General features: G+C 50.5%; 1 protein-coding gene across 1 annotated transcript in view; it reads left to right on the forward strand.

The window, feature by feature from the left end:
- LOC129713069 (tetraspanin-5-like) overlaps positions 1-11,993 on the forward strand; it is a 50,290-nt gene extending 38,297 nt beyond the window's left edge. The window contains exons 6-8 of the mRNA XM_055661947.1: positions 5,499-5,549; positions 6,710-6,823; positions 10,028-11,993. Coding sequence (XP_055517922.1) covers positions 5,499-5,549; positions 6,710-6,823; positions 10,028-10,099 — 237 coding nt within the window. The 3' untranslated portion in view covers positions 10,100-11,993. The remainder of the gene's footprint in view (positions 1-5,498; positions 5,550-6,709; positions 6,824-10,027) is intronic.
- Positions 11,994-21,833: the final 9,840 nt, after the last annotated feature.

Raw genomic sequence — 21,833 nt, forward strand, 5'->3', positions numbered from 1 at the left:
AAATCCTTCTGCAGGGTCCCTGCTTTCTCTACACTACCTGCCCTTCCACCTATTTATGTATTATCTGCAAACTTGGCCACAAAGCCTTCAATTGCTCGTCCAACTCATTAATGTACCAAGTGAAGAGTAGCGGCCCCAGCACAAACCCCTGTGGAACTCCACTAGTCACTGGCAGCCAACCCTTTATTGCCACTCTTGTATTCTGCCAAGCAGTCAACCTGCTATCCATGCTAGTAACTGCTCGTTGTATCATGGGCTCCCATCTTCCTCAGCAGCCTCACGTGTGGCACCTTATCAAAGGCTTTCTGATAATCTAAGTAAACAACATCTACTAACTCTCCTTTGTCTGTCCTGCTATTCACTTCTTCAAAGAATTCCAGCAAATTTGTCAAACAAGATGCTGACTTTGGCCTATTTTATCGTGAACTAAGTACTCCATGACCTCATTCTTTATACCAGACTAACGGGCCTATAGACCCCACTATTCTGCTTTGCTCCCTTCTTGTGCAGCGGAGTGATATTGGCAATTTTCCAATCTCCTGTCTCTAGTGATTCTTGAAATATCACGATCAAAGCCACTTTGTTCAGAACCCTACCCAGGGTGCAGTCCATCCGGTCCAGGTGACTTATCCACCTTCAGCCCTTTTGGCTTTGCAAGCACCAGTAATGGCCATTCCACTAACTTTCACCTCTGACTTTCTTGAATTTCAGGCACGTTGCTGGTGCCTTCCACTGTGAAGACTGATGCAAAAACGTTATTCAACTCCTCTGCTATTTCTTTGTTCCCATTATCATTTCTCCTGCATCATTCTCCAGTTGCCCTCTTGCCTCTGTTGCTTTTTATATAACTCAAATAACTCTTGCTATGATCTTTTATATTATTATTACCTTCATATTTAATCTATTCTCCCCATATTGTCCTTTTAGTTTCCTTCTGTTGTTCTTTAAAAGCTTCCCAATCCTCTGGCTTCCTACTAATCTTTGCAATGTTATATACCTTCTCATTTAGCTGATTACTGTCCTTGGCTATCCTTTTCAGCCATGGTCACCTCTTTCTCCCCCTAGTATCTTTCTTCCTCTTTGGAATAAAAAGATCCTGCATCTTGTGGTTTATTCCCAGAAATCCCTTCCTTTCCAGTCAACTTTGGCCAGCTCCTCCCTCATGACTCTTTGCTCAGCTGCAATACTGACACATCTGATTTCTCCTTCTCCCTCTCAAATTGCAGATTAAAACTTGTCATATTGTGGTCACTGCCGGCTAATGGTCCTTTACATTGCGTTCCCTTATAATCCGGTTCATTACACAGCACTAAGTCCAGAACTGCCTTCTCCCTGGTACTACAAGCTGCTCTAAGAATCCATCTTGGAGGCACTCTACACAACTCCTTTCTTGGGATCCAATCTACCTGCATATTGGCCACCGTAGCATTACCTTTCTTACATGGCAATTGTATCCTCTGATGTAATGTACCCTATATCCTGGCTACTGTTTGGGGGCTTGTAAATAACTCCCATGGATGGTATGGGCGAGTTAGGTCGAAGGGCCTGTTTCCACACTGTATCACTCTATGACTCTAAGGGGATTTGTGTTTGGGCAGCTTACAACCCAGCGTTATGAATATTGATTTCTCTAACTTCAAGTAAGCCTTGCTTTCCCTCTCTCTCCGTCCCTCCCCATCTTAGTTCTCCAACTGTCTTCCTGATTAATTTTACTGTTTGTTTGCCTCCTCATCACTTAGTGCTAACAATGAACCATCCTGCATTATCCTTGCCCATTTTCCCCTTTGATGTCTCGTTTTCACACCTTGCGCTTCCATATCTCAGTGTCTCCCTCTCCCCTGACTCTCGGGCTGAAGAAGGGTCTCAACCCGTAACGTCACCCATTCCTTCTCTGCAGAGATGCTGCCTGTCCTGCTGAGTTACTTCAGCATTTTGTATCTTAAGAAGGGGATTAGTTTAGTTTAGAGATACAGCATGGAAACAGGCCATTTGGCCCATCAAGTCCATGCCAACCGTCTGCTCACACTTTTGACTGAATATTTAATTTTATGGAGTAAATGCTGGATAATTCATTGCTTTCTTCCACAAGTCACACCATTTACAACATTTGCAAAAGATGTTTCCACCTTGACCTTTCGATGTAGGAGACAGGGTGTGGTAGATGGCTGGAGGGGGACTATAGTTTAGAGACACAGCATGGAAACAAGCTCTTGTGCCCTCCAAGTCCATGCTGACCATCAAGCACCTGTTCACACTAGTTCCATGTTATTCCCCTTTCTCATCCACTCCGTACACACTAGGGGCAATTTTCAGAAGGTCAATTAACCTACAAACCCGCACGTCTTTGGGATGTGTGAGGAAACCGGTGCACCCAGAGGAAACCCATGCAGTCACAGGGAGAACGTGCAAACTCCCCTCAGACAGAGCCCGAGGTCAGGATGGAAGAGGGGTCTCGGGCGCTGTGAGGCAGCGGCTCTACCCACTGTGCCACTGCGCTCCCTCAGATTGAAGGGGTAGTGGGAGATTCCCAGGAATATTGACAACGTGGGGAAGTTTATTGTTATTGGGGGAGATTTGATGGCCTGAATGCAGATACTGCATGTCTGTGGAACTGATGCGCTACAATGCTGAGAACTATATTCTGCACTCTGTATCTTCCCCTTTACTCTACCTATTGTACTTGAGTTTGACTTGATTTATTTATGTACAGCATTATCTGATTTTATGTAGGAATCTGAGAGTGGGTGTATGGAACGAGCTGCCAGAGGAGGCAGTTGAGGCTGGGACTATCCCAACATTTAAGAAAGTTAGACGGGTACATGGATAGTACATGTTTGGAGGGATATGGACCTAACGTGGGCGGGTGGACTAGTGCGGCTGTGACGTGTTGGCCAGTGTGGGCAAGTTGGGCCGAATGGCCTGTTTCCACGTTGTAAGACTCTATTTGTGAATTTGTGGAATTCTCTGCCACAGATGGCAGTAGAGGCCAATTCACTGGATGAATTTAAAAGAGAATTAGATAGAGCTCTAAGGGCTAGCGGAATCAAGGGATATGGGGAGAAGGCAGGCATGGGTTATTGATTGTGGATGATCAGCCATGAATGGTGGTGCAGGCTCGACAGGCCAAATGGCCTACTCCTGCACCTACTTTCTATGTTTCGATGACTAAGGAACTGCAGATGCTGGTTTACACTGAAGATGGACACAAAGTACTGGAGTAACTCAGCGGGTCAGGCAGCGTCTCTGGAGAAAAAGGATGGGTAACGAACTGTCTGAAAAAGGGTCTGGATCTAAAATATCACCCATCCTTTCCTATCAGAGAACCCACTGAGTTACTCAGTGTCTATTATCTGATTTTGAATGGATAGTGTGCAGAACATAGCTGTCAGTGTGAAACTATCCACTCCACAGTGTGGAGACCAGCACAGTGTGGAGTACTCCAGCTGTGACCACTTTAATCATCTGCAAGTCAAGTCAAACTTCCCTCTCCCTAAACTTGGTGGGGGGTGTTGAGGGGGGAGGGGTGTTGTTGAGGGGAGAGGGGGGCGTTGAGGGGAGAGGGGTGTTGTTGAGGGGAAAGGGGGGTGTGTTGAGGGAAGGGGGGGGGCGTTGAGGGGAGAGAGGGCGTTGAGGGGAGAGGGGGCGTTGAGGGGAGAGGGGAGGGGGGCGTGAGGGGAGAGGGGGCGTTGAGGGGAGAGGGGGGGTTGAGGGGAGGGGGGGGGGTTTGGGGGAGGGGGGGGGGGGCGTTGAGGGGAAGGGGGGGGGGCGTTGAGGGAAGGGGGGGCGTTGAGGGAAGGGGGGGGGGGGTTGAGGGAAGGGGGGGCGTTGAGGGAAGGGGGGGGGAGTTGAGGGAAGGGGGGGGGGGGTTGAGGGAAGGGGGGGGGGGTTGAGGGAAGGGGGGGGCGTTGAGGGAAGGGGGGCGTTGAGGGGGAGGGGGGGCGTTGAGGGAAGGGGGGGCGTTGAGGGAAGGGGGGGCGTTTGAGGGAAGGGGGGCGTTGAGGGGGGGGGGGCGGGGAGGGGGGGGGGGGGGAGGGGTTGGGGGAAGGGGGGGGGCGTTGAGGGAAGGGGGGGGGTTGAGGGAAGGGGGGGCGTTGAGGGAAGGGGGGGGGTTGGGGAGGGGGGGGAGGGGGGGGGGGTTGGGGGGGGGGGGGCGTTGAGGGAAGGGGGGGGGCGTTGAGGGGAGGGGGGGGGCGTTGAGGGGAGGGGGGGGGCGTTGAGGAGGGGGGGGGGGGCGTTGAGGGAAGGGCGTTGGGGGGGGGGGCGTGAGGGGAGAGGGGGGGCGTTGAGGGGAGAGGGGGCGTTGAGGGGAGGGGGGGGGCGTTGAGGGGAGAGGGGGCGTTGTTGAGGGGAAGGGGGGCGTTGAGGGGAGAGGGGGCGTTGAGGGGGAGGGGGGGGGGTTGAGGGGAGAGGGGGGGCGTTGAGGGGAGAGGGGTTGTTGGGAGGGGAGGGGGGAGTTGAGGGGAGAGGGGGCGTTGAGGGGAGAGGGGGGCGTTGAGGGGAGAGGGGGGCGTTGAGGGGAGAGGGGTGTTGTTGAGGGGAAGGGGGGCGTTGAGGGGAGAGAGGGGGCGTGGAGGGGGAGAGGGGGGGGTTGAGGGGAGAGGGGGGGCGTTGAGGGGAGAGGGGTGTTGTTGAGGGGAAGGGGGCGTTGTTGGGGGGGGTTGAGGGGAGGGGGGCGTTGAGGGGAGAGGGGGCGTTGTTGAGGGGAAGGGGGGCGTTGGTTGAGGGGAGAGGGGGGGGTGTTGAGGGGAAGGGGGGGGGTGAGGGGGGAGGGGAGAGGGGGGTTTGTTGAGGGGAGAGGGGGGCGTTGAGGGGAGAGGGGGTTGTTGAGGGGAGAGGGGGTGTTGTTGAGGGGAGGAGAGGGGGGTTGAGGGGAGAGGGGGGGGGTTGAGGGGAGGGGGGAGGGGGTGTTGTTGTTGAGGGGAGAGGGGGGTTGTTGAGGGGAAGGGGGGTGTTGAGGGGAGAGGGGTGTTGTTGAGGGGGAGGGGGGGGGGGGTTGAGGGGAGAGGGGGGGGGGGTTGAGGGGAAGGGGGGCGTGAGGGGAGGGGGGGGTTGAGGGGAGAGGGGGGCGTTGAGGGGAGAGGGGGGGTGTTGAGGGGAGAGGGGGGGTTGAGGGGAGGGGGGGCGTTGAGGGAAGAGGGGGGCGTTGAGGGAAGAGGGGGGTGTTGAGGGGAGGGGGGGCGTTGAGGGAAGGGGGGCGTTGAGGGGGGAGGGGGGGGCGTTGAGGGGAGAGGGGGGGGTTGAGGGAAGGGGGGGGCGTTGAGGGGAGAGGGGGGCGTTGAGGGGAGAGGGGGGTGTTGAGGGGAGAGGGGGGCGTTGAGGGAAGGGGGGGCGTTGAGGGGAGAGGGGGGGTGTTGAGGGGAGAGGGGGGCGTTGAGGGAAGGGGGGTTATGGGGGAGAGAGCGGTGTTGAGGGGGGGGGTTTTGGGGGGGAGGGGGGGGGAGTTGTTGAGGGGGGGGTGCTGAGTCAGAGTGACGTGGGACTTTGTTCCTGCCTTACAGCACAACGTGGTGAACACCCAGTGTGGGTACGACATCCGCGCCAAGGGCCAGGTAAGGAGGCCCCCGTCGCCGTGCTGCCCGGAGGGGGAGGGGGAGGGGAGGGGGTCCTATATGGGTCGGGCCATACACGGTCTGAATGATCACCACACCCGCCTTGCCCACTGCTTGAGACCAGGGTCCTGACCGCCCAGTGTCCTCTCCACCCCTCCCATCCGTCATGTCTCACCACCCCTTCCCCCCCCCCCACTCTGTCGTGCCCCATTCCCTCCCCCGTCATGTCCCCCTCTGCCCCCTCCCCTCCCAACTCATCCTCTTCATCCCCACCTCATCTTGCCTCACCTTCCCCCCTCTTTCCCCGTGTCCCCTCTCCAACCCCCCCCCCCCCCCCCCATCTGTTCTGTCAAATTCCCCATCCCACCCCTACCCTGTGTCCTCTCTCCCCCACCCCATTTCCTGTGTCCCCTGTGTGTGTCTGTGTGCGCATGTGTCCCTGTGTGTGCACATGTGTGTGTGTTTTACCCTGTGTGTGTGCGCGTGTGTGTATATGTGTGTGCGCATGTGGCGTGTGTGTGTGGGCGTGTGTGTGTCCCCTGTGTGTGTGTGTGTGTGCGCGCGTGTGTGCATGCGTGTGTGTATGCGCATGTGTCCTGTGTGTGTGTGTGGGCGTGTGTGTGTCCCCTGTGTGTGTGTGTGTGTGTGCGCGTGTGTGCACGCGTGTGTGTATGCGCATGTGTCCTGTGTGTGTGTGTGGGCGTGTGAGTGTCCCCTGTGCGTGTGTGTGCGCGTGTGTGCACGCGTGTGTGTATGCGCATGTGTCCTGTGTGTGTGTGTGGGCGTGTGAGTGTCCCCTGTGTGTGTGTGTGCGCGTGTGTGCACGCGTGTGTGTGTATGTGTATGCGCATGTGTCCCCTGTGTGTGTGTGTGGGCGTGTGTCCTGTGTGTGTGTGTGTGTGTGGGCGTGTGAGTGTCCCCTGTGCGTGTGTGTGTGCACGTGTGTGCGTGTGCGTACGGGCAGGGGGTTACTACTGTCTGATTCGCCTCTACCCCATTGCGGACATTGGACTCCATGGAAGTGCTGAGCTGCACTCTGTATCTCCCCCTGCACCCATTGTGCTTGTGTGTGAGTGTATGGTGCTTAGTGGGGTACATGTGATGAGACGGGGTACTGGGCATGGTGACGGTGCGCGACACTGACCTCTGTCTGTGATCAGGTGAAGGACAACCTGGTCATCTACACCAAGGGCTGTGTTCAGGCCTTCGAGGACTGGCTGCCCCGGAACATCTACTTGGTAGCTGGAGCCCTGCTCGTCATCGCCTTCCTGCAGGTAAGAATGCCTCACTGCGACCCCTCACCCCATAGTGCGACCCCTCACCCCATAGTGCGACCCCTCACCCCTCAATGCGACCCCTCACCCCTCAGTGCGACCCCTCACCCATATTGCGACCCCTCACCCCTCAATGCGACCCCTCACCCCTCAGTGCGACCCCCCTCACCCCTCAGTGCGACCCCTCACCCCTCAGTGCGACCCCTCACCCCTCAGTGCGACCCCCACACCCTCAGTGCGACCCCTCCCCCCTCAGTGCCGACCCTCAGTGCGACCCCTCACCTCTCAGTGCGACCCCTCACCCCTCAGTGCGACCCCTCACCCCTCAGTGCGACCCCTCACCCTCAGTGCGACCCTCACCCCTCAGTGCGACCCCCTCACCCTCAGTGCGACCCCTCACCCCTCAGTGCGACCCCTCACCCCTCATTGCGACCCCTCACCCCTCAGTGCGACCCCTCACCCCATATTGCGACCCCTCACCCCTCAGTGCGACCCCTCACCTCTCAGTGCGACCCCTCACCCCTCAGTGCGACCCCTCACCCCTCAGTACGACCCTCACCGTGGACCCCTCACCGCGACTCCTCGACCCTCACTCCCACCGCTAACACCGAACCCTCAACCCTCACAGCGACCACCTGACCCCTCACTCTGACCCCTGACCCTTTGCCCCTCCCCCAGATCCCGTGTCATCACTCCGACCAGGAGACAAGACCAGTAGGGATGGTGGGGGGAGGGTATCTCTGGGAAGGTACAACCAGGGTGACCCTAGTGACAGACCAGAAGATAAATGTGCAGAATTAGGCCATTCAGCCCATCTTGCCTAAACCACCATTCAAGATGTCTGATCTGTCTCCCTCACACCCCATTCTCCTGCCTGCTCCCCATAACCTCTGACATCCATACTAATCATCAATCTTTGCCGTAAAGATATCCATTGACGTGGCCTCTACAGTCGTCCACAGATTCACCACCCTCTGACTAAAGAAATTCCTCCTCATCTCCATTGCGGTGGCACGGTGGCTCAGCGGTAAAGGTGCTGCCTCACAGCACCAGAGACCCGGGTTTAATCCTTGCTTCAGGTACTGACTGTGTATAGAGTTTGTATGTTCTCCCTGTGACCACATGGATTTTTTCCGGGTGCTCCGGTTTCCTTCCACACTCCAAAGACATATAGATTTGTAGATGTGCTAAAATTGTAAGTTGTCCCTTGTGGATAGTGTTAATGTGCGGGGATCACTGGTCATGTCGAACTGGGTGGGTTGTAATGCCTGGTTCCACGCTGCATCTCTAAAGTCTAGTCTATAGGACTCGCTGCCTCAAAGGCAGCATCATTGAAAAAGTTACTTTTATAACAATTTAACAGGTTCGCTTCTTAATAAACAGCCAACACAAACTGTTTGGTAGACCATATAACCATATAACAATTACAGCACGGAAACAGGCCATCTCGGCCCTACAAGTCCGTGCCGAACAATTATTTTCCCTTAGTCCCACCTGCCTGCACTCATACCATAACCCTCCATTCCCTTCTCATCCATATGCCTATCCAATTTATTTTTAAATGATAAAATCGAACCTGCCTCCACCACTTCCACTGGCAGCTCATTCCACACCGCTACCACTCTCTGAGTAAAGAAGTTCCCCCTCATGTTACCCCTAAACTTCTGTCCCTTAATTCTGAAGTCATGTCCTCTTGTTTGAATCTTCCCTATTCTCAAAGGGAAAAGCTTATCCCACCAACTCTGTCTATCCCTCTCATCATTTTAAAGACCTCTATCAAGTCCCCCCTTAACCTTCTGCGCTCCAGAGAATAAAGACCAGTTCAAAACTTTACTTATATTCGGCCGATGGAAGGGAGGGAGAACTAGTCAAGTGAGCAATTACAGACATTTCACCGTCCTCATCCACTTCCCTGAACAACAGAATTACATTGTATTATATAGTGGGGGTTTTTTCACCGTAGCACATTCCACGGACATTAGTCATGGTCAGAGGTACAGGAAAATAAAGGTTTCTACAGAATGCATCACATCAAAGGCATTTTGTCACATGGTTCAAGATATATTAAAAACATTGGCCATTTGGTATTGCCCCTTGAATCTAGTTTCCTCTCTGTCACTTCCTCTCTCATAAACATCGGACATTTGGTGTAAGGCATTTTACCTCTCAAATACATCAAAGGTATTTGTCAAAATCATTCTAACTAGATCTAGCTTCTCCTCTCTCGTCACCTCCTCCCTCATAAACATCAGACACTTGGTGTAAGACATTTTACCTCTCAAATCCATCAGAGATCTAGCTTCTTCTCTGCTTCCTCTCTCGTCACTTGGGAAACAAATGTTACAGTATTCATTATCTCACACACCGCAACCTGAGGCAAGCCTAATTTGAGACTAAATATAAGCTGTAAGCTAGTCCAGGATCTTCTTATATTTTTAACTTAATTTGGCCTTATCATCATCAGAGACCCACACCACCCTGGCTACACTCTTATTTCACTCCTGCTATCGGGAAGGTGCAGCAGCCTGAAAACTAACATCCAGGTTCAGGAACAGCTTCTTCCCACCAACCATCAGACACTTGAACGCTATACTACACCAACATTAACTTGGTTGCATTAACGACTTTGGGCTTTGTGGCACTGGTTTAGTTTAGTTTAGGTTTAGTTTAGCTCTAGATTGGTTCTAGATTTGTTCTGAATATGTTCTAGATTTGCTTAGTTAGTGATACAACGTTGACACAAGGTCTTTGGCCCTGAACATCACTCTGATCATCGATCACCCGTTCACACTAGTTCCATGTTATCCCACTTTCTCATTCACTCCCTATACACTGGGAGGCAATTTACAGAGGGCCAATAATCCTACAAACCTACATGCCTTTGGAGTGTGGGAGAAAACCGGAGCATCCGGAGGAAACCCTCGTGGTCACGGGGAGAACGTACAAATTCCACACACATACAGCACCCGTAGTCGGGATTGAACCCGGGTCTCTGGTGCTGTGAGGCATCAACTTTAGTCCCTGTATTGTGGATATTAATGAATGGATTTTGTTTGTTTTATTGCATGTTATCTGTGCGTACAGACGTGCTGCTGCAAGTGAAACACTGAGTTGCTGCACATTCTGTGGGGATGTCATTGTTGGCGTGTGTGTGTGTGGGCATTGTTCCGCTGCTGACTCTTACCTCCATCTTGTTTCCATCAGATATTCTCCATTTACCTTGCGCGTTCTCTGATTGGTGAAATCAAAGCAATAAAGGCTGGCTGGCGCTTCTGACCGCCCGGGATCCAGGCATCGAGTTCAGCGTCGCAAACTGTCAAAGAATGTGTATTTTTGTGCCAAAGGACAATGTAATCGTGACTGTATTTGCTGGTTCGCCCAGTGGGTGGATCTGTGCTGCCCGTCTGTATCTCCAGCACCACCGTGCCAGCAGACTGGCCCTGATCTCCTGGCGAGGGTCGTCCTGCCATGCTGGGCACTGCGGGTGTGTGTGAGGAGTTGTTTGTGCACTGTCAGTGATGGTGCCAGGTGATGAGCGTTTACTGCAGGGCAGCGCTGACGCAGACTGGAGCCACCGTTACCCTCTAGTCCGTGCTACACTGTTGGGCAACAGCACAGGAGATGGGTAAACACACAATGTTGGAGTAACTCTGCGGGACATGTTGCATCTGGAGAAAAGGAATGGGTGATGTTTCGGGGCGAGACCCTTCTTCAGACTGATTCAGGGGAGAGGGAGATACAGAGATAAGGAAATGTAAGGTGTGAAAACAAGACAAAGGGGATAGAGATCAAGGACAATGTAGAGTATGTCATTGTTAGCTGGGAGAAGGTAACAACAAAGCAAAAATGTAAACAAGGACAGTCAGACTGTCAGAGAACTGGGCAGAGGGGGCAGGGATGTAGACAGGGAAGGCAAGGGTTACTTAAAGTTAGAGAAGTCAATGTTCTCTACACACCGTGGGCTGGGGGGGGCGGTGTACACCACTTGTTCTGTGTACGTCGAGGGCTCGGGCAGCGTACACACCGTGGGCACTTGTCTGGTGTACACACTGTCGGCACAGGGACTGTGTACACACCATGTAGTTTACATAGCATGTGGACAGTGTAGACACTGGGCACACGCGCATAGTGTACATATAGGGGGGTAGGGTTGCCAACTTTCTCACTCCCAAATAACAGACAAAAGGTCAAAATACGGGGCAATTCGTTGAGCGACTCAGCCGTGGCTGGGTGAATGATGAGTTGGCACTGGTACTGGACTGCACACAAAGCCCAGCCGGCGGGCCAGCTGAGGAGTTTTGGCCCATCCAACTCCTGAACCGATGATTGGACATGAGAAGGAGGGGTGGTGGTGTTGGTGGTAAATGAAGGTCCAAACGTTGGACAGCTGCCGGGCTGCCAACCGACCGACGGGGCCACGGGCGAGACACGGCTGCTGCTGCTGCTGCTGCACTACATTGGGACGGGTGAGGTGGGGCCGGACGTGGCACTCCGACCCGATGGTCCCCTCGACCCGAGTAGTAGCGGTCAAATATGGGACAAGGGACAAACCAATTTATCCCAATATACGGGATGTCCTGGCTAATACGGGCTAGTTGTCAACCCTACCACTGTCACTGAGCCCTGGGCTGCAGTAGCAGTTGTGTCTGCTACAGGCAGGCTTCTGCAGCCCAGGCCAGGCCTCTGTAGCCCAGAACAGGCCCCTGTAGCCCACGACAGCCCCCTGTAGCCCATGACCGGCAGCTGTAGCTGGCACCAGTACAGAGGCCATGTTCCCTGCCCCGGAGCGGGGGGGGGGTCAGCACCGGCCCTTGTTTGGCCGTTCATGGGTAGAGAGGGGTGGGCATTGCCCCTGATTCAGTGACACCCCCAGTCACGCTGACCCCTGCTAAGCTGAGGTGTGTGTGTGGGGACACAGAGAGACGGGGGGCTCTGTCATGCCACCAGCTTCCATACACCACAACATTATTATCTGAAGAAGGGTCTTGACCTGAAACGTCACCCATTTCTTCTCCCCAGAGATGCTGCCTGTCCCGCTGAGTTACTCCAGCATTTTGTGTCTACACTGTAAACCAGCATCTGCAGTTCTTTCTACACAACATTTTTGTTGGTGAATATATGAATATTTGTATTTGTTTTTTAAAAGTGAATAAAGAAGCTTGGCTTTTGATGCTCTGTGTTGCTGAGGTGTTTGTAGACTGGAAAACAATGCTCCAGTCTCCCCTCTCCTTAAACTGGCAGTACAGCACAGGAACAGGCCCTTCAGCCCTCAATGTCTGTGGCCACCAAGACCAACTCTTCTCTGCCAATACATCATCCATATCCCTATGTAGATAGACCCAAATTGCTGGAGGTCAAGCAGCAGCTCTGGAGAATAGGATTGGAGACATTTTGGGTCGAGACCCTTCCCCAGACATCACCCAGTAATCCAGAGTCTGAAGAATGGTCACACAAAAATGCTGGAGAAACTCAGCGGGTGCAGCAGCATCTATGGAGCGAAGTAAATGGGTAACGTTTCGGGCCGAAACCCTTCTTCAGACTGATAGGGGGTGGCGGGGAGAAGGAAGGAAAAAAGGAGGAGGAGGAGCCCAAGGGCTAAGGAAGGGGAGGAGACAGCAAGGGCTAACAAAATTGGGAGAATTCAATGTTCATGCCCAGCGGACGCAGGCTCCCCAAGCGGAATATGAGGTGCTGTACCTCCAATTTCCGGTGTTGCTCACTCTGGCAATGGAGGAGACCCAGGACAGAGAGGTCGGATTGGGAATGGGAGGGGGGTTGAAGTGCAAAAATGTAAACAAGGACAGTCAGACTGCAGACAACTGGGCATCCCGGGGCAGGGCAGGGAGGTCGGGTAGGTTCTTGCGGACCGAGCGGAGGTGTTCGGCGAAACGATCGCCCAACCTCCGCTTAGTCTCACCGATGTAGATCAGCTGACATCTAGAGCAGTAGATGAGGTTAAGTAGTGTCTGAAGAAGGGTCTCCTGGACTTCCAGTAGGCAGCAGAACATGGTGGCTGATTAGACAGAGAGCTCCGTACAGTCAGATAAATAAACCTCCCCTAAATTCCAAGCAAGCGAGTATTTACGTTTTAATGAGTACAGTACGAGTGGGGGAGTCAAAACAAAGAGCAGAAAGATGCAAGAAACAGAAGGACAGACCGGAAGCGACAAAGACAAAAACAAACAGGCTGGTGGAGACAATGCAACATTCAAGCGGGATATGAGGGAAGAGCTGGCCGAACTTAAACATGAAATGAATCATCAGATGGCGGCGAATGCGCAAGCAATTCAAGACCAAAATTAAACTGGAAGAAGCCGCCGCCCGAATAGAGGAGCTGGCAACATGGAGTGTTGCTGCAAACACCGTACTCCAGGAAACATGGAGTGTTGCTGCAAACACCGTACTCCAGGAAACATGGAGTGTTGCTGCAAACACCGTACTCCAGGAAACACTGAAAGACCAGAAGTTACTTGTCGACAAACTGAACGTTCTGGAATCAGATCCCAAAGAAATAATATGCGGATATACGGTGTGCCGGAGGGTACGGAAGGCAGCTCAGTACCTCAGTTTGTGGAGAAACTGCTCAGAAGTGAAATGTCAATCCTTGAAAGGACAGATTTACAGATTCACCAAGCACACAGAGCCCTGGCACAGAACCAAGCCCGAGCTCCCCTCCGAGATCCATAATTGTCCACTTTCTCCAGTTTAAAGTTAAAGAGATGGTTCTCAAACAGGCATGGCAAAAAAAGATCCAACTTGGAGAACAAATGCTATCTTTTGACCACAAACAGCTTAAGGCATACAAAGATGTTATTGTTTGTGGCTGTTCCATTGGGAGGCCCCTCACTATTACACTAAAAACACTATTATTCTGAAATGGAAGCCAATGAAGGGTTGTTTAGAGACTACAGTGCGTTGTGACAGCATGTGTAAGAAAGGCCTATGACAGTGTCAACAATATTATACACCTAGCAGGGCTCTCACTTAATTGTTTTGCTCTGTTGTCAGCTGGGCAACCGTGGCAGCTTTTTAAGTTGCCAAATGACAGTTTAGGTGGTCATTTAAGATGGATTGCATGACGTGTGCGATAATGTACTATGACGAAGTGTGTAGTTACCAGTCGGAATTATACTCAATGAAGCATTCACATATTATTTCTGCTTCAAATTAAGTCACAAACTAAACATTTCACCAATCAAGACATGATATATCCCACAATGACATGCAGCAAAATTACAATACAGTATCTCAACTCTTTTTACACGTTGCAAGTAATGCAAATTCTATTATTTCTTTCCACTTCCAAACAAAAACATGGTTGGATTATTCAGCGTATGATCAATCTCGGTGAGACCAAGACTAGGCTTGACGATCGCTTTGCCCAACACCTCCACGCAGTTCGCAATAACCAACCTGATCTCCCGGTGACTCAACACTTCAACTCCCCCTCCCATTCCCAATCCGACCTTTCTGTCCTGGGCCTCCTCCATGGCCAGACTGAGGCCCACCGCATATTGGAGGAGCAGCACCACATATTTGCTCGGGTAGTTTACACCCCAGCGGTATGAACATCTCTCATTTCAGGTAGTCCCTGCTTTCTCCCTCCTTCCCCTCCCATTCCCAGCTCTCCCACAGCCTACTGTCTCCGCCTCTTCCTTTCTTTTTAGTGTCCCACCCCCGACATCAATCTGAAGAAGGGTCTTGACCTGAAACGTCGCCTATTCCTTCGCTCCATAGATGCTGCCTCACCCGCTGATTTTCTCCAGATTTTTTGTCTACCAATGGGAGCCCACCACTGGCCACATCTTCCCATCTCCTCCCCTGTTGGCTTTCCGCAGAGCGCTCTCTCCATAACTCCCTGGTCAATTTGTCCCTTCCCACCCAAACCACCTCCTCTCCTGGCACTTTCCCTTGCAACCGCTGGAAATGCTACACTTGTCACTTTACCTCCTCCCTTGACTCCATTCAAGGACCCAAGCAGTCTTTCCAGGTGTGGCAGAGGTTCACCTGCATCTCCTCCAACCTCATCTATTGCATCCGCTGCTCGAGGTGTCAGCTGCTCTACATCGGTGAGACCATGCGCAGGCTTGGCGATCGCTTCACCCAACACCTCCGCTCGGTTCGCAATAACCAACCTGATCTCCCGGTGGCTCAGCACTTCAACTCCCCTCCCATTCCCAACAATGGTATTATTTGACAATAATAACAAAGAAATTAACGCTCCCACGGGCTTAAATTATATATGTTTTGCAGCGTCTAGAATTCTCTCTGCAATTGGAACAGCTAGTTGTAGAATGTTAAAAAATTATTTCCATGGACCATCCTGCTGTTATCAGGGTAGGTCCAATGGCACATCCATACTGTTTAGCCGCCGACATGGATGCTGCTCTGTGAGATGTGTAATATCGGTATCCACTCCAGCAGCTCCCAATACCTGCTTGAGCCATCTACTGGCTTGGCTCGGTACCCTGACCCAGTGGCTTACTAGTGGCTGACCCATTGTGCTTGTCGTCTCCCTCGGGAATTTTAGGTTCTGTTGATATTGTAGAAGGTGAGTCTTAACACATAACGATGGTCAGGTGGGTACGCCCGGAATTCCATAATGCGTCCTGAAGTTCCTGGTTTAATCTGTTTTACCAGCTCCTGAATGATGAATGTTATTTGGACCCTATGCTGAGACTAAGCCATCAGCATGACCGTATACAGGGAAGCTGTCTTCAGAGTCAGGATCTGGCTGATGGCCATCCCTAGGTAAGTCAGGACAACGTTGACATCCCAGATCTTGATATATCTAGGTCTAGGGTTTTGAATAGAGGGTACCTCTTTTTAATTTGGCCACCAGTGGACGAGGTGCTATGGCCTGTTCCCCTTGGTGTCTGTCTTAGATAGACTGACAGTGCATTTCTAGTGCATTAGATAGTGCTATAGTTCAGACCTTCATCGTGGTGAAGGTTGGCCAGGAACTCCGATACATAGATATGGTGGTTGATAGTAGGTTTCTGTTCTTCAGCAGTATGTTCCCACTTTCTTATACTGGAGAGATATGGAAGTCAGTGAGATGCTGTCGTCGTGTCCATGGTCCTATTTGACAGTCCCAGGTTCATCAGAAGGTCTTTTTGGAATTAGCAACCCAGTGCTTATTATGTCATGGCATGGGTGACTTTCTCCTGATACAGAGTGGATCAGTGAAACTGGTCATGGGTTTCAATGACCCTGTCAAGGACCACTGGGAACCATGGCTGTGTAGACCAGTCGGTACTACCAAAGTTTGAAGTAAAGTTCATCTGTATTTTCCGTAGTACTTAACTGATGAGGCAGAAAAGGGGAAAAAACATAGTCATTAGTCCCCCCCCCCCCCCGTCCCCCCCCCCCCCAGTTCAGTGGAAATGTATCCATTGCTGCTGCCTCAAGGTCTAGCTCCCAAGCAACATATATTGGTACGTGGTGATTCAGTCGGAATGCAAAGAAATCAATATTTAGTGTTCCGTATAGCCAAATATGTTTGTCCACACACCATTACCAGATTGTGTTGATCAAATTGTCATAAGATATCGATTTTACTTCGGAGTCACGTGAGTGACTACGTGAAGAGCCCGCTCAGCACGCATGCGCGGCATTACGTTCAGCAGTGCAACAGCGGTCGCATCGGGAGTCAGGCGCTCCCGCTACAGGTGAAAGAACGGACCGCCAGGTAAGCTCTGAGGTCTGGTTTTTCTTTCACAAGGAGCCTTCTGCTTTCAGGCAGAGAAGAAAGGCTCTTGGACAAACCTGTCCCCCGCTCGACTCCACGGAGGAGCGTTCCATCTGGGGGGGGGGCAGCAGCAAGGCTGTAGGACCGCTTACCCGGCACTCCGCTATACCCCGACACCATGCCGAGCCCAGCCCGCTAGCGCCTGAGCAGCAGGCTGGAAGTAAAGCCACGGAAGAGGCGTCCGGCCGGAGGCTTCCGACTTGTCGGACGGGGACGTCTCTCCACCCGCCCGGGGAGGGGAGACAGCCGCCTGACCCGCATGGAGCGGCTCCTGGAGCAGGAGCTCCAGCGGGACGCACTTCGTGAGGGGAGCTCTCGCAGGGGGAGTTCAGGCACTCCCTCCACAGTGTCTTGTGCATTGCTCATTGCTTCCTCCATACCCGAGGGTAGCTTTGGTGACCAGGACTGGGCTGGTCAAGAACAAGATGGCTGAAGATCTCGGGAGTATGCAAGGGGTGCAGGAACAGGAAGAGCTGCTAGGTGTGGTGGACCGCTACGTGGTGAACCCCATGTGCAGGAGGCCGTTAAAAGCCTGACGACAGCCATCACATCGTCTGCTCGTTCCGTGGACAAATACGGAGATGACCACAACCTTCGTAAACAAATCATAAGACCTGCCATAAAATCCAAAGTTTGCGGGGTTGTGCATACCCCAGCCACTGAGCCAGACCCACTGCTCTTTGGCAAAAACCTCACAAAGCATATGAAGGACATGCAAGAGGTTTTACAAAACTTTCGGTCTCATGATGGCAGGGCCGGGACGAGCAAACCAAAAACAATATTTCCTAAGCAGCAGCACCCTATCGCGTCCATCAGTCAACGTCTACCATATGGGACTGGTGAAAGCTCGGGGTCCGCATTCTATCCCCGAAAGTCTTCTTTAGACCAGGGCCCAGAGCGGACCCCATGGAAAATGTGCCACCCCCCAACATCACCGCCACGTCAGACAACATAACCATGGAGGTAGGTGGGTCTGGTTCCTACCAGCATATAGAGTAATACTAACAGGGGGGAGATCACATCTGTTTAAAGAAGCACGGGAGTCTATCACGAGTGATCAGTATATACTCAATGGCATTAGTGAATACAAATACAATTCATACTAGAGAAATTGCCACCAGTTCAACATTCACCCCAAAGGGTATTTTCCCCTCTCCGTTAAAGAAACGAGAGGGACAAGCTGAACTGGTCAGACTAATTACAAAGGGTATCATGGGGAAACATAAGCCCTTGGAATTCGTATCAAATATATTTACTAAACCCAAAAAAGATGGTGGATGTCGCATCATCATTGACTTAACTTCACTAAATATGTTTGTTAAGTATATACATTTCAAAATGGAAACGGTTGTTACTGCCAAACAACTAATTTCCAAAGGATACTTCATGGCAAGCATTCATCTTAAAGATGTTTACTATTTAGTACCATTCACAAGGATCATCGCAGATACCTGAAATTTACCTGGATGGGGCAGCTATAGCAGTTTAAAGCGTTATCCAATGGGTTCACATCAGCCCAAGATTGTTCACCAAGATACTAAAACCAGCTCTGGCAATATTCAGAAGACAAAAACATATTGTCATGGCATATCTTGATGATATCTTAAATGGTAGGCAAGACCATGGAATTGACTATGTTAGCTGTATCAGCTACCAAACAGTTATTCGAAAACCTGGGATTGTCTTACATCCAGATAAATCTAAGTTGAAGCCATCCACAATCATGGACTACTTGGGCTTCACAATTAATTCAGTCTACGAGACTGTAACATTGCCAAGAGACAAAATAGTTGAATTGGCACAATCATGCAACAATTTAATGGTCAACGAACTACCAACTATTCGACAAGTAACGGAGTAATTGGGAAAATGGTAGCAGCATTTCCGGCTACACAATTCAGACCTTTGCACTGTCAAAACTTACAAAGAGCAAAGGTACAGGCACCAAAAACGACATACAGGTTGTTATGATCGTGTCATGAAGTTACCCACTGAAGCAATATCAGAACTACAGTGGTGGGCAAAAAACGTTTGGCATAGTTTTTCAGCCCTATTATCATCACTAACCCTATGTTAGTTATCCAAACTCAAGGCTGGGGAGCAACTAACTCTATACCCAGCACAGGTAATAGATGGACTAACCCAGAGTCATCATTACCACTTACACTGGGCATTAATTATCTAGAGATGTTGGGTGACTTTTATGGTTTAAAGCATATGCCCAAATATGCATCACTTGCATGTACGGTTACAAATAGACAATACTACGGTGGTGACCTACATTAACCATATGGGCGGCATAAAATCGGTATCATGCGACAAGATGGTCAACACAATTTGGCAATGGTGTGTCGAAAGACATATTTTGCTATCAGCAACTTACCTGCCAGGTAAGCTAAATACAGTGCCAGACACCAGGTCACGTAAATTTAATGACAACATCAAATGGATGTTAAACCCCCAAAAATTTGCAAAAGTTATCAAGCAATATGGCATGCCAGATATCGATTTATTTGCATCAAGGCTAAATCACCAGGTACCTATGTATGTCGCTTAGGAACCAGACCCTGAGGCAGCAGCAGTAGATGCGTTCGCGCTGGATTGGGGAAATTCTTCTTCTATGCATTTCCTCCCTTCTGCCTCATCAGTCGGGCACTACGCACAATACAAATGGACTCTGCTTCTGGTATTTTGATAGTACCCGACAGGCCTACGCAACCATGGTTCCCAATGCTCCATGACATGGTTGTTGAAACTCCGATGGTATTCCCCAGTGACCCAGAGTTATTAACACCCAGTGTCGGGCACAAGCCACCCGTGCCATGAAAAAATCAAACTCCTGGGTTGCAGATTCTGCACAAACCATTTCTGGGACTGGGATTATAATAGCAAACCGTCGACACCATGTCAGCATCCCTCCGAACATCCACTAAAAAACAGCACTTGTCCAGCATAAAAAAATGGGAGAAGTACTGCTTGGATACAGGGACCACCTACTCAACCGCTACAGTTACCAACGTACTGGAATTCCTGGCGAACCTTCACCACGATGAAGGACTCAGCTACAGAGCCATCAACACAGCTAGAATTGCCCTGCCTGTCTATTTAAAACCAGCTCCAGGACAACAGGCCATGGGGTCCCACCCGCTGGTGGTCAAACTAATGAAGGGTATTTACAACTAACCCCTTAGACCAAGGTACACCCATATATGGGATGTCAGTGTGGTCCTGACATACCTCAGGGGATGGCCACCAGCCAGATCCCTCAACCTGGAACAATCTATGCTCAAAACACTCATGTTGATGGCACTTGTAGCTGCACAGAGGGTCCAGTCACTGCACCTATTGCGACTGGACAGCATGCTCACAGCTCCAGACCAGATCTCTGTCGTTATCCAGGGAATGATCAAACAGAGCAGACCAGGAACCTAATCCAGTCATGGAATTCCGGGCTTACCCACCAGAAACACGGTTATGTGCCATGACCCACCTACTATCCTACATAGACACAACCAAAAGTATTCGAGGGAGATGAAAAGCCTTGTGGGTCAGTCATAAAAAACCTTATGGTCGGGTGACGAGCCAAACCATTTCGAGATGGCTCAAGCAGATGCTAAAAGCTGCTGGGATAAACACTAACATGTACAAATCTCACTCCACCAGGGCAGCATCCACGTCGACGGGTAAAAGAATGGATGTGCCTATAGACCACATCCTGGCTACAGCAGGATGGTCGGGGGAAAGACCGTTCAGAAATTTTATAATAAGCCGTTGGCAAAGCCTGTTTTATTTGCAGAAATTTTTTTTTTACAGACTGCAAATATTTAATTTAAGCCCAGGGGAGCAATTTAATTTCTTTGTTGTTATTGTTAAAAAAATACCATTGTGTTTTTCTACAAACAGATTCATGGTTGATTACGATAACATACTTCCTCCCTCAAGGACTTCGGCAGTGCGTGAAGTAATAACTGTTACACGGTTTGAAATCACAGAGCTTTGAAGTCTTCACGAAGTCACTCACGTGACTCCGAAGCAAAATAGTAAGATTAAACGAGAACTTACCAGTTTGAAGTTTGATCTGTATTTTATGAGGAGTTATGATGAGGGATTACGTGCCCTCCGCTCCCACCCTCAATAATATGGGTCAAACTGATAAACTGATGTCTCCTTTTCTTTACTATGTTTACTTCAATAACTGTGTCTATCCGTGATTCCACACCGCTGCTTGGAAGTATGCCGCGCATGCGCGCTGAGTGGGCTCTTCACGTAATCCCTCATCGTAACGCCTCATAAAATACAGATTAAACTTCAAACTGTTAAGTTCTCGTTTAATCTTACTATTTTATCCCGCCCATGCGGTTAGTATAGGCCACCATTGTGATGTCAAATCGTAAACGAACATGCAAAATGGTGCATTTTTGAACAATATGCTTTTTAACCCATAGAACGCACCCAACATTTCCAACTAGATTTTATGTGCAGTGTCTGTGGTAGTGATGGCTCTAGATTAGTCCATCTGCCACCTGTTCTGGATATGGGTCATTGACAAATGATGGAACTGGTACTACGCCAATGTTCTCTTTCCATCATTATAGGTCTGAAATAGGCAATTTCATGGATCAGTCAAAGTGACCTGTATGTTGTTTAACCGCTAGCACCTTTGCTCTAATGCAGAGGTCCAAGTTGAGTAGGTGACAATGCTGCTACTGTTCCCAATTACTCTTGCCACTTAGTCGAATGGTCGGTTGGTTGTTACCATTTAATTTGTTTTTAGTAGCTAATGCTGCTGAATTAGCTAACTCCATGGTTTTGCCTATTGTTAAATATCATCGAGATATGCCATGACAACATGTTCCTTAAGTGTCAGGGCTGATTTAAATTTCTTTGAAACAGTTTTGGCTCATGTTAGTACATGAATCTATAATTTGTGCTGCCGTTGTTACCTCATCCAGGTAACCTTTTAGGTATCTTCGATGATCTTATGGATGGGTATTGAATAGTATGCATCTATTATTCGATGCCTACCATAAAGTATCCTAGGAATCCATTGTTTGGCTATGCAAACATTTCCCATTAACGTGTGTAATCCAGACAAAAGTATTCAATGTGGTTAAGTCAGTAATCGTGCGACATTCGCCATTTGTTTTGGTTTTAGTAAATTTAACACAAATTCCAAAGGTTCATATTTAGACTTCTTTATGACCCCTTTGTATGTAACTTCTCCAGTTCAGCTTGTCTCTCATGTTCTCTTTTTAGTGA

Source organism: Leucoraja erinacea, chromosome 34 (genome assembly GCF_028641065.1).
Source record: "Leucoraja erinacea ecotype New England chromosome 34, Leri_hhj_1, whole genome shotgun sequence".
Lineage (NCBI taxonomy): Eukaryota > Metazoa > Chordata > Chondrichthyes > Rajiformes > Rajidae > Leucoraja > Leucoraja erinaceus.